The sequence below is a fragment of the Dicentrarchus labrax genome, unplaced genomic scaffold (assembly GCF_905237075.1).
Source record: "Dicentrarchus labrax unplaced genomic scaffold, dlabrax2021, whole genome shotgun sequence".
Classification (NCBI taxonomy): domain Eukaryota; kingdom Metazoa; phylum Chordata; class Actinopteri; family Moronidae; genus Dicentrarchus; species Dicentrarchus labrax.
Window position 1 is genome coordinate 5,017,428 of NW_026136703.1, and position 12,837 is coordinate 5,030,264.

At 39.9% G+C, this 12,837-nt stretch overlaps 1 protein-coding gene across 5 annotated transcripts in view; it reads right to left on the reverse strand.

Annotated features, from left to right (window-relative positions):
• The window catches only part of babam2 (BRISC and BRCA1 A complex member 2), a 76,690-nt gene that overhangs the window by 49,473 nt on the left and 14,380 nt on the right, over positions 1–12,837 (reverse strand). For all 5 annotated transcript variants that reach the window (XM_051396155.1, XM_051396156.1, XM_051396159.1 and 2 more), the window contains exons 5-6: positions 5,305–5,499; positions 3,090–3,164 (exon numbers count right to left, since the gene is read on the reverse strand). In XM_051396155.1, coding sequence (XP_051252115.1) covers positions 3,090–3,164; positions 5,305–5,499 — 270 coding nt within the window. The remainder of the gene's footprint in view (positions 1–3,089; positions 3,165–5,304; positions 5,500–12,837) is intronic.

The following is a 12,837-nucleotide window of genomic DNA, read 5'->3' on the forward strand; positions in this document are numbered from 1 at the left end:
TCAATGCTAAATGAGAGGGTATGAGTAAAAGCAACTTCAAACGGGTGACAACCCAGAGGTCAAGGTACGATCAAAGCATGAGACACTAAAACAGTGCCCAAAAGGACCACATGCCCTTTAAAGGGGAAGAAAACTGCCAACTGCCATCTGTGTGCATTTCACTATCTTCCCTTCATCTCCGCTCTCAGTGTCCTTCTAACTCTTTCATTTTGACTATGACGGGCTGCCCCCGTTAAAAAAAATAAAAATCAGTAAATAAATAAACAAATAAATAATAAACTTGCATTCCTCCCCCCCTCCCCGAGGCTGGGCAGTCCATGCAGGAAGGTAAACATGTCCACTGTGGTGAGCTCAGACCACGCGGATGCTTCGCTTCAGGTAACAGTCGTCCTCCACAGCTCTGCGCCCACCAGCAACATCTCGGCATTCACTAGCAGCGCAGAGTAGCCTATGTCTGAACAGATTTCCGCTTCAGCGCCAAACCCCCCCCCGCCCCCTCCTCCTCCTCCTCAAGCAAGGACATCCATGGATTTGATGAGGAGGTTGATTCAAATCAGGATCAACAGTCTGACCTCTACCTACAGTACCTGGCTGATGGCTTATATTCTGTCTGGGAAAGCATCACCTTTCTGATTTTTGAAGTGTTTTCCGTAAAGACAGACCGGCTGTTAAATAGCTTGTAACTCATTCTGGAGGCTTAGTGGGCGTTCAGACTGAAAACAGGCCTTTGTTAAAATAATGCAAGGGGTTGCACTGGTGGGGGCGTGTTGCTTCAGGTACCACTGAGATGAATAAGTATGATCGAGGAACTTCAGTTTAAGTAACAGATCCACAACTTTGAAAGCTTATGAGCAAAACCCTGCATGGTGGGACTATCAATCAGTGACAATCGCTTCATCTTTCATTGCGATGATTGTATCAACACAGTGGTCCCTTTAAAATGAATGAGAAGGATGCTGATGACGCCTGAGTTGGTGTTCTTTTGCACAGCAGATGCAAAAAAATGAAAATTGATCTGCAGACATACAACATAAATGGCAAATGTACACTGAGGTTTTTCTGCATGTATTCAGCGCCTCATTTACCAAGGCAGCAGTTCATTACACAGTCAGAACCTGGTAGTGCGCTGTGGATGCATTCTGAGAGAGAAGGAGAGCTCAGTAAGCGCAGCTATTGGGTTATTATATTATTTAGCATAGTAAGACCAATCAAAGACACACAAGGGACCGCAACCGGCAATTTTTTTTTCACAATTTGCGTGGCCTTAGTAAATTCAGCACAATACAACCATTTTTAGCATACCTGCTTTTATTATTTGCATGATCCTCCTTAAACACAAATGAGGAGAAAGGTGCATCTAACAGAAATGACGTGCTAACTGCAGCCTGGCGCATCAGTTTGTTCAGGGCATAATGCGTCAAATCTGTGATTAAAAAACCAACACAATAGTTGCCGTGAATCTGGCCCTGTGCGTCAGATCTTCAATTTGACAAACTTGCGGTTCATTCTACAGTGAATATATAGGGTATATCTGTCTGCTCAGTCAGGAAGCACTGTATGAGTCAATTAATTGCACTTGAACTGCTCTACAACTGTATGGAATTACTTGCAATGCAGAAATGAATGCACAAAAGGAACCGAGTGCAGACAGCATTCACACTGACAGAGCTAATTGCACGACAACTGTCAAACTGAAAATCCAGGTCATCGGTTTGGCGTACAGTACATTTGTGTTCTTAGAGTCCAGCCTATATGCTTCATAATCCCGTTCCTCTGTAAAGCGTGGGTGGACAAGGTGTGGGCTGATGTTCATTACTTTCCTCTCTGCGAGTCAATACTCTTCCTTAGTCTTCAAGCGCTCCCATGGTGATACTATGTATACCCTAGCTGCCAAATACAGCATAATACGTGTGTGTGTGTGTGTGTGTGTGTGTGTGTGTGTGTATGCACATGTGGAGCAAAGAACAAGATATGATTAGGATGACAGGAATGTACATCCACATCCAAGATTTCGTCTCTAATAAAATCACTAAATATTACAGAGAGTTCTTCTTTGACAACATTGTGTCAATGGCTACACTGCTACCACCACCCACTGGTTAAAGGTGTCAGTGTGTCTGCCTCGTTTTTCAAAAGCCGCTGCACAGAAACCTCCAGCAAGTGACAGCATGCTTGTTTGAAAAAGAAATGTCACCAATAAGAGCTCCCCTCAGGGCTGAGTCTAGAAACTTTCCTTTCGCAAGACACACAGGTAAAAAAAAAAAATAAATAAAAATTCTTCCATCATCGTGACCGGCAATGCGGCTGTAGGATATGACTTCCACTTTGAATGAGTCCACTCAAAGCCTGCTGAGGGGAGTCTCGGTGCTCCAGGTCTCAGGGACATGGGGGACAAAGGCTGATGTGAGGCTGATGGTGGTTGCTGTTTCCCTTATGTTTACCATCATTTCCCCTCACAAACAGAGGCCAGGCTGGAAAAGGCCAGAGAACCAGGGCCTCCAGCATGCAGGCAGTCCAAGATGGGGGGATAGAGAGTGAAAAGAGAACCGGAGAGAAGGGAGACAGTGAGAGAGGGGTAAAGGCAATCACTGATGAGAGAGAGAGAGAGAGAGAGAGAGAGAGAGAGAGAGAGAGAGAGAGAGAGAGAGAGAGAGAGAGAGAGAGAGAGTTCGGGCTAAGCTGCCTCCAGACACCACGCGGCTCAGAGCAGATCGAGAGTGACGGCTTGCTGATTAGTCAACTCACAGCCCTCAAGACCGGAGTCTGCATACATGTACGCACGCACACACGCACACACACACACACACAGTTGCATTGCAGATCATTTGAATAAATCCTGCCGTTATCATTGCACACATAAAAAACACATGGACACACACACAGGTAAACAAATGAAGACTCATGATATCTCATTGTATCTTAAGGGAGCTCATGTCATGGCAAAATCTACTTTGAGACTAACAAGTCTGCAGGTTTGTGTGTGTGTGTGTTTTTTGTTGTGTGTGTGTGTGTGTGTGTGTGTGTGTGTGTGTACATAATGGTGTGCACCCTTATTGTGAGTCAAAATGTGTATGGGTTAGGTGGTTTACCTTAAGGAGATAGACAGGGATGTTGCTGAAGTCCACAGGGAGTTTAAGAAGGAAACGGGCTGAAAACTCTCCCGTCTGGAGAACAAGGAACAGAGGTAAAGAACACACAGGTTATATGGTGATTTTTTGGTGTAAATCATGACGTAAAGGTGAAAACATACAGTCTGCAGATATAATTACTATCAGCAACAACAAGGCTGGGTAGTGTTTAAAAAATTCCAATACCTGAGATTCTGTAGCAGTTACACACACACATTAGTTTGGGGATTATAATTATTATTATGTGCTTTAACCCTTAACAAAATATGCTACTCAATTCAAAATGTTAAAAAAAGAACTAATGGATTGAAAGGTGAAAGGTTAGAAATGTTGTTTTATATTGTACTGTAAAGCAGCATTTGTCCTCTGCAGGGTTGTGTCCTGTCCCGAGGACAAGGACAGGCACATTCTTAAATTCACATATGACACAGTTGTTGTCAGTCTGTTTCATGGAAGTGAGTCATTGTATAGGTCTGTGGTCAGTGATCTTGTACAGTGGTGTGATGGGACTAAACATTTCTAAAACCAAATATACGGCTATGGACCTCAGAAACACCACTGCCACCTTCTCAGACCAGTTCTCAGACCAGTGCTGAAGAACACAAAGTGTTGAGAGCCATGGTATTTTCTGTGGAAGTTAAATGTATTTAATGCCGACAGAAAGCTGATGGTGCTATTATACAGATCTATCATTGACTTATTGTTGAAACTGGTCAAAACTGACTGTAAAGTTAGTGATGTCATAGCAAATCCAGACCATCATCTCTTTAAGGAATTTGGCATCAGAGGCACAGGTCTCCAGGTTTTTATTTATCCCATATTCTCTTCATTCTAATACACCCAAACTAAAATAAACTACCTCTTATCCCTGCTCTTAATGCTGCTGTTGTGCTTGCTTTTATCACAGGGACTTTTTATTGTGTTGTGTATTGTGTGTATAGTGCCAGCACTCTTCAATTGTCTTACTGTATTTTTATAGTTTTTATGTATTTATGTTTTATGTTTCCATGCTGCTTTGCTGCAAATTGAATTTCCTCTCGTGGGACAGTAAGACATAAAGTGAACTGCAGGCACATTTTGGTCAGCACTCAGGAAGTATTTAGGTTTGACACCCAGCCTTAATCAGCAAACGGAACACAGTTTTTCTGCTTAAAAGGGAATGTCATTTGCTCAAGTAGTGCAGTGATTGGTCGCTGGCAAAAAACTCCACAACTTTGCTGGAAGCACCAACCTACCCAGCCACCGCTAATAAGACCCTTCATAAGGCCCTTATTATGTCTTCTGTAAAAAACATGATGTGATTTTGCAACGGGCATTTCACAGACAGAATTAATTCAGCAAAATATATTCTTTATTTATTTTTTTTTTTTAAAGATATTGTTTTGGGTATTTTTGGCCGTTTTAGACTCCCCGGCCAGAAAATGCATCGGGGAAATTGCTGTTATAAGACATGCCTTAACCAATCAAAACTATGGGGGCATCAATCGGTTTTAAAGCTCCTAATTAATTGAAATACTTTACTTGATATATGCTTAATGCCTCACTGTGACATATTAAGCAAAAAAAGATTGTGCTCATCAGGTCATTAGTTTGGTTAATTATCACTTTCATTAGTTCCACAGTTTATTAGCTAAACACATTTTATGTAAAGATATTCGTGTTCAAATACACATGATATGAAATACAAACTCTGTTTTTGGAAGCATTATATCCCTGTAGTTCTAACAATTTAAAGGTCTGCTTTACATGCACTCGTAGTGTACATGCAGATGCCAACATGCTGGCACAGTGGTCTGAAAACCATGTACCATAAGGCAGCATATTGGGAATAGTCTAAATAAATGTTCCAAATCACAAACACATGATTCTGCCTTGTCTGACACTAGCTCTTTTGTACAGTCACACAGGAAGTCTTACTATATGCCATTTCCTGTGGAAATTTCTTCTGAGGCGTGCATACAAAATTGCATGTAATGATGTATAAGAATTGTATTCTATAAAAAAGCTTTTGGAAAAATGGCATAGGAGTGTAAAGTAAAGTCAGACCCTGCTCATATCATTCCATATCAACCTTTACAAAGCTATAGCAATAACATGTGAACAGTGTTTTCATGCATTTTCTTGCCATCACATGTCTCTAGTTTTGGAAACTTTAGGACATTAAGCAGTTGCCTACCCAGCTGTTCTTGCGTCCTGCATAGATCTCCATGTTGCGGCCGTAGTTGGGGTCCTCCAGCAGGCTATCATACTCAAAGAGCAGCCTGGAGCTTTCTCGCAGACGCTGGCACTGGTAGTGGTGGTACTGCTGGATAAGCTCCTTCACCAGCTGGAGCAAACATTCTGGGTTCCCGGCGTCCCACTGGACCAAGTGCTGAGGTAGACACCAGGGAAGAGGCACAAGGACAGACGTAAGACACGGCATTCATCTTTATTTTTGTTTCATGTTAAGAACAGGTTCAATTCAATTCAATTTAATTTAAAATCAATACAGGAATATGATAAGTATAGGAAGCAAATGAACTGAGAGGATTAGCAGCCTTCTTTGGAATCTACTGCATTTCCTATTGGGGCAGATTCGACAAGAAATCCTCTAAACTGAATTCAGGCACACAAAGAGATTTCAATATGGCATCAAAAACAATCCAAGCTAAAGTTCAAATGTAATTTAATAGTAACATCCTGATGAGACACACTGGAGCCAAAGGGACCATTTTTTATGTTGTAGATGAATACCAATTGTCTTGACCATGGACTCATTTGTTTCAGTATTATAGAAATGCACACAGCACTCAGACACCCAGTCTAAATTCTCGGGTAGACATGTGGTTAGATGATCATTTTGAACAACCATTGGGACACTTGGGAAAAGTTGTGAAATTATAAAGAGCAGGGTTATAATGAGTAGAAAAATGTGCTATTGTAGAAATAGGGATAGTTGGAAGAACATGGCAGAGGGAAAAAGGGCCTGGAAGAAGAAAAAAAGTCACAGCAATAGCCAAATCCTGACAAACAGTTTTTCCCATTACCAGATCAGAAGGAAACGGTTGTGCTGGAGGATGTCCTGCTGCCACAGAGTGATTTAGACTGATATGGAAAAGTACTGAGCCTGACCTCTGTTGCCATACTGATTTATAGCTATAGATTATAGATTACAGATAAGGGTGCAGTTTGTAGCACTCGGATGGTTCAATAATTTAGCATATTATTTAGTGTATCTTGCATGTCTAAATGGTCCATGGTGCACTTTTATCCATTACAAACAGGGTTTCTGACTTTTTTAGACTTTTTATATCGGTTATGGCCTGATATTTATATATTTTTATATTATATTATATTATATATATATTTTTTTTATTTTATTGTCTTTTGTTGGCATTATGTGCCTTTTTTACATATGTACCATGTACTTTACGCACAACTCTGGTTGTTTTAAATGTGCTATATAAATAAATTTGGTTTGATTTGATTTGATTTTAATTAAATTAACGATTCCATGTCGGTTTCACTTTGTAGCATGATTTTTCACAAAAATGCATTTAAAAGCAAGGCTGAAAATGAAACTTAATACAAGTAATGTTAACTTCTTTAATGCAATCAATTTTTAAAGGCCTGTCAAAATCATATTCAAGACCTTTTATATTATTGGTCTTTTTAAGACGGCACAGACACCCTGCAGCTTTCTGTCGAACCAACAGACTGAGGACAGGAACCAATATGCAAATTCACAGGACAAAACTACAATCATATCCAGCCACCTGTCACACATTAGTAAGCAGAAACGACCAAACGTAACCCTCCACCGGGCTATTTCTACCAAACAGAAGATTTTCCTCTCTTGAGGGGAACCTGTCCGTTGATGCGCGAGGAATAAAATGCTTATAATTAATGCAAACAACACTGTGCAAAAATAAATAGCAGGAAACATGTCAGGTCTAATAAAGACAAATGGATGGCTGAGCTCTTGAGAATGAATGCTGTGAGAGCTTTATAATGGAGAAGAAGAAATCAAGACCAAAGCAGGTTTAATGAATTTATGGCACTGTTTGGACTTTAAAATGAATGCTTGTAAATTTAATGAGATGTATGCTGCTTCTTTGAAGAGCTGGCCCATGTCAATTTTAATCTTCTCACACTCGCTACCTTTTCACACTGAGAAGATATGATTCAGTTTTTGCAGACTGAATGTGCAACAGGGGAAACCTCCCCCACCCCATGTCAGATTTAACGTGAGATGGGGCAGCATGTTTTGGGGAATGATGTGAGTCTACAAGTGAAAGTTTCTTGACTCAATCTGAAAGTGAAATACTACTAGCACACTCAAACTAAAAGTTGGCAAAAAACTAGATTCACAACCTCATGACATAACTGCAATACCAAAGTAACTGTGTAACTACAGTTCATCATCATTTCTCCCTGCCTTCTGTTTGCACTCAAGCCAGTTAAATACAGGTCAACCTATATGATGATGATGAAGACGATGAGCAAATCAGAACACAGACTCCATTCCGTTTTGTGTGTTTACTGAGTGGGAGGAAGGAGTAATACATGCTGGAAATACTGTAACCATTAATACCTGCTCCATTAAGGTGTCAAAAGCAGGATGTCTTTGTCTTGGATTAGGTTGTCTCCCTGACTGTCTGTCTTTTTGTCCGTCTGCTTGCCTGCCGCCTGCCTGTCTGCCTGGCAGCCCATATCATCCCAATGGAGAAAGCTTCCATTGTTTTACAGCGACCCACATCCCCCCTCCTTGCCACGGGGAAAGGGGGGAGGGGGGGCTCGATGGTAAGGCCAGGCTAAACAGAGACAGTGACCTCATCGTTCCTGATTACCAGTGGTTACCAGCAATGCCGGGATTCCCGAAACGAGGGGGCGATGCAAACAAGGATGGGCATTGTCCAAAAGAGGCAGTCAGTGCTCCGGGGCAGGAGCAAGCTGAAACTGAGGAGAGACTGAGGAAGTGCTGTGTCAGGATCCTGACACAGCATATCAGTGAAACTCCACTGAGGAGGAGGAGAGGCAGGGAGGAGAGATCAGAGGTGGGCGAAACGCGGGAGGAAAAACACTGTAGAGCTCGGGCAAGTAGGCCAAGGCCAATGAAAACAGGCCTGAGATTCAGTTTTGGTTTTATTGGTAGGGAATAATGAAACTGTGAACAAAATTGAACTTCTTTAATAAAATAAGTGACTGAAAGCGTCAGAGCAACTTTATTACTGTTTAAATGATAGAGTTGTGATGCACACACCTGAGACTGTTGTTCAAAGAATGCACAGGAACAAGAAAGGTTCCTGTGTGTTAGGACAGGAGTGCAGGAGAAACACGCTATAATCACAGTTAAGGCCACCTCATGCTCAGTAGTTAACCTCAGCTGTTCCAGTGGAGATATTCACTGGCCAATGACAGTGGGCCTGAGCTTACTGGGCAGCTCCCAGGTGAAGCAGGGTGTTGCTAGAAGAGATCTGGGTTGACTTCTCCCAGTAAATAAAGGCTATTATAAACACAGTCTGCAGTCATGCAAGCTGCACTCTGTAAAACTAAGGCACGGCAGCTTTGAGCCAAATGCTACAATTGGCATGCCAACGTGCTCGCAATGACAATGTTAACAATGCGGATGTTTTGCAAGCATAATGTTAATCATGTTCAGAATCGCAGTTTACCAGGTCAGCATGCTAAATTTACTAGTTTTGTTGAGTTCTGTAGGTATTTGGTCATAAAGTACTGGACAAATAAAAACTAAGATTGGATGATGGCACTAAAAGAAAAGTCAGAGGATCACTAAAGTAGTGATACACCAATACCGATGTACTTGTAATTGTCATCATAAAACTTCTCTAATACAAGGGCCACAATTAATCGTAATATTATCGAAATCGCAATATGCAAATGAGGGAGATTGCAATTTTTTAATAGAAGGTAAAATGTGTGACAAACAGCATTATAATATAATGTATATCACTGTAATGCTGCAGAGATGCCCAAACCTACAAATCTTGTTGTCCAGATTTAAAAAAACATTATCAGGATTTTAATGTTTTTTTCCAGACGATTATTCCCACACTAATCATATCGCAAACGCAATATCTGTCAAAATAACCGCAAAATGTCTTTACCATATTTTGCAGCCCTATCCGATACCGCACATGATAGATGAGTGATGCGTGAGATTACATAAACATCAGTATAAATCGTTAGTTACGCGGGTAGGCAGAGGAGAAGCATTGTCAGCAGTTTAGATTTTAGGCAAATTTCACAACATTAGCAACATGTGTCACAAAGTGAGAAACATCTGATTGAAATAAAACATGTTTTCAAAGTCACTGTGTGAGAAGTACTCAGTATCGGTAAATCCCCAAATCAAAGTATTTTTTGTACTTTTGGCCTTAAAAAGTGGTATAGATGCATCCCTACACCAAAGTCACAAGAATTCATTCAGACATTTCATTCAATACAAAAAAGGTCAACCAGAACTGACAGTCAGAATCAGTGGGATTTAACCTCTGGGAACCTGGAATGATTACAATTTCATGGAAATCAAACATTTCCATCCATACAGCTGTGCTGCTATTGTATCTAGAAACTCAGTGACGGCCAATAACAGAACACCGTACTGGTTCGTCTTGTATTGTACTGAATGTCCTGACATTGAGTTAACAAGGTAGTGCTGCAGCAAAGCTTTGGTCGAACATAGAGAGCGAGACAGTGAAAAGCACTGAGCCAAAAAGCAATGTCCATGTGTTGCAGTGTGTGTGTGTGTGTGTGTGTGTGTGTGTGTGTGTGTGTGTGTGTGTGTGTGTGTGTGTGTGTGTGTGTGTGTACAGACTCTTCACTGAATTGATTTTATACGCTCTGCTGAAGGCTGTGTGTGCCAAAACAAATCTATGTTTTTTTTTTTTTCATGAATAGGATAAGCCCTGCGGAAAATGTACAGATTTGATACATAAAAAAACAAAAGATGCAATAGGCGCAATCTAGGCTATTTGAGAGCTGAGATTTAACATTTGATGAAATGGACCGAAAAAAATGCATCTACATGTCTTCTACATCATTCTGTATGGAAGAAACATCTTTCTTAGGGCTTTATCCACAGGGGGTAGATATCATAGCCCTAAACAATACCCCCCTGGTTCAATCTGGACCTTATAATCCAATTATTTTGTCACAACACACTGGCTAAACCTGTGTCAAATGATTAAGCCTAACCTTGGCTTATGATAAAACCTGTCACTTCTAATAAACAAACCGCTGATACCTTCCTTTTTTGAAAAGAGCACATATCTGTAAGGGAAGCCGTTTATAATCGTATTACCTTGAGATATTAGGATTTGATTCAATATCAATGTTAAACACTGCATATTAAAAATATATTGGATTAGCATTAGAATTTAGCATTTTTGGGTATTCATGCATTAGTGTGTCCAAGCCCGTGTTAAAAACACAGTCAAAATAGCACAGCTGGTAGACATAAATATTATACAACATGTGCCATATGCCTTTTAAAAAGGAAAATACTTGTTGTTTCTGCCTATTGATTAATTTACTTAAATTACACCTTTTCAAATTAGACAGACAGACAGACAGACTGGCAGTGTGTGGTTCTGACTGAGCTTGAAGAAAATCACTTGTCCTTGAAGGAAAATAAAGAAAATGAAGGAAAGTAGTTCATTAAGTATCATACAACGTGTAGTCAAATGAATGTGTAAATCATGCATGGCCCGGGAAATATTTTCAACAGTTTTCAAATGATGCAAAATAAGGTTAAAATTAACTCAATAAAGAACTTCTATAAGAAATCTAGCAGTTATGGACAAAAATAAGAGTCTACAACACCTGTACTTTACTAGCATCAGGATGCTAACATGCTCACAATGACAATGCTAACATGCTGCTGTTTAGCAGGTGTAATATTTATCATGTTCTCCAGATTATTTTAGTGTGTTAGCATGATTACATTTGCAAACTTGAAAGGCACTCGGAGAATAGTCCAGACTTCTACGATATGCAAATCTGCACACCATTCACTTTAATTAATTAATTAAAAAAAATCTGGAATTCCAGTTTAATCCGAAAAAAAATCACATCTGATTATTTCTTACATACCTGCGGCACTCGTTTCTACAGTGATGTTTGAGGTGGCTGTAAAAAACATTCCCTTTTATTATGGCGCATGATGGACAAATTCAGTCAATTTAGCCGAAAAGAATGGCAAAAATAATTTCTGTATCTGTGATTCAGATCCACTCAAAAATCCGATGGGTTCTTCCTTGGCCCACACTACACCCTTCCACAAATTTTAATGAAAATCGGGCCAGTAGTTTTTCTGTAATCCTGCTGACAGACTAACAAACAAACAAATAAACCCACACACAACTAGGGGTGTGAGAAAATATCTAAAAATACCATATCAGGATATTTTGTTTGGTGATATTGTATCTATTCTCAATAACCTATTGATTTTTGTAAACTGAGGGCTATGATATTGGATGTTACAGTGACTGTGATAAAAATAAATGCAGATTGATTGTTCTTTATACTATGACATTTTTATTAAAACTAAATTAAAAAAAATAAATCACAATATTGCCTTCCTCACCGTACTGCAATATATTGTAATATATTGAATTGTAACCCCTGTAACCCCCTGTATTGTGATACATACAAAAACGACATCAGGTTTAGCTGATATTTGGTTATATATTGCACAAATTAAAAATCTGACCTACTGGTGGCACAGGCATTAAAATATATCATTTTGTGGCCTTAAAAACTTCACTGGGATCCATCCAATAGCTGGCAAGATATTTCACTCTAAGCCACACATGTCAATCTCATGGTGGCTGTAAAGTAAAAATCAGGCGCTCACCTAAGTCAGTAGAGTTTAATCTCTGGGTGCCATGACTACCTGTACAAAATTTCATAAAAATCCATCCAAAAGGTATATTTCAGTTGGAACCAATGGGGTTGATTGACTGACTGACTGACTGACTGCCATCCCTAGAGCCACGTCACTAGCCTGGCTAAAAACAACCTACCATACAGTTGTGTTTGAATAAATAGAAAACTACTATGTTTAAATGTGTGACTTTTTGCATCAAACTAATGGACATTTCAACGTATGTCACGGAGCAGTGACTCTTAAGCTCCAATTTTAGTGAGTCGTAGAGTAGAACGTATTGTAAATATATTTGGGATAAGGGAAGTACTCAACAGAAACAGTGTTTTCCTTTAAGAACAAAATGTACACCTAAATTGGGCATCTTCACACTGAATAGACCCAAGTTGACAGAATTATGTCTTCCTGTGCCATCCGTCTGTACCATCTTCGATCCAATATTTATCTTAGGCCAATGAGAGAGGGACTGGCATCTGAAAATGCAAGATAATTATATAGGCCAAGAGAAGATATTTGTTTTTACGTCTTAAATGTGATTTTTATAGATGCTGGCAACCTGATCCAATAAATCGCTGTAGACTTGAAAGTGTGAGGCATTAAAAAACTCCCAAGTATTAAATTAATCTCTGTTAGTCTCTAATTCAAGTGTGGGCTCACACCCTGTTTCGCCCCCGGAGAGTGCCAAGTCTAAGATCATGCTAAATTGCTCTTGTCATGTGTTTAAGACACTTGGCATTCTCAGCCCAGTGTTTTTTCACTGTGATCTGTGCGGTTTGTGTCCAACACAGTACAACTTGTTGACAGAAATAGCAGTTTTCTGAC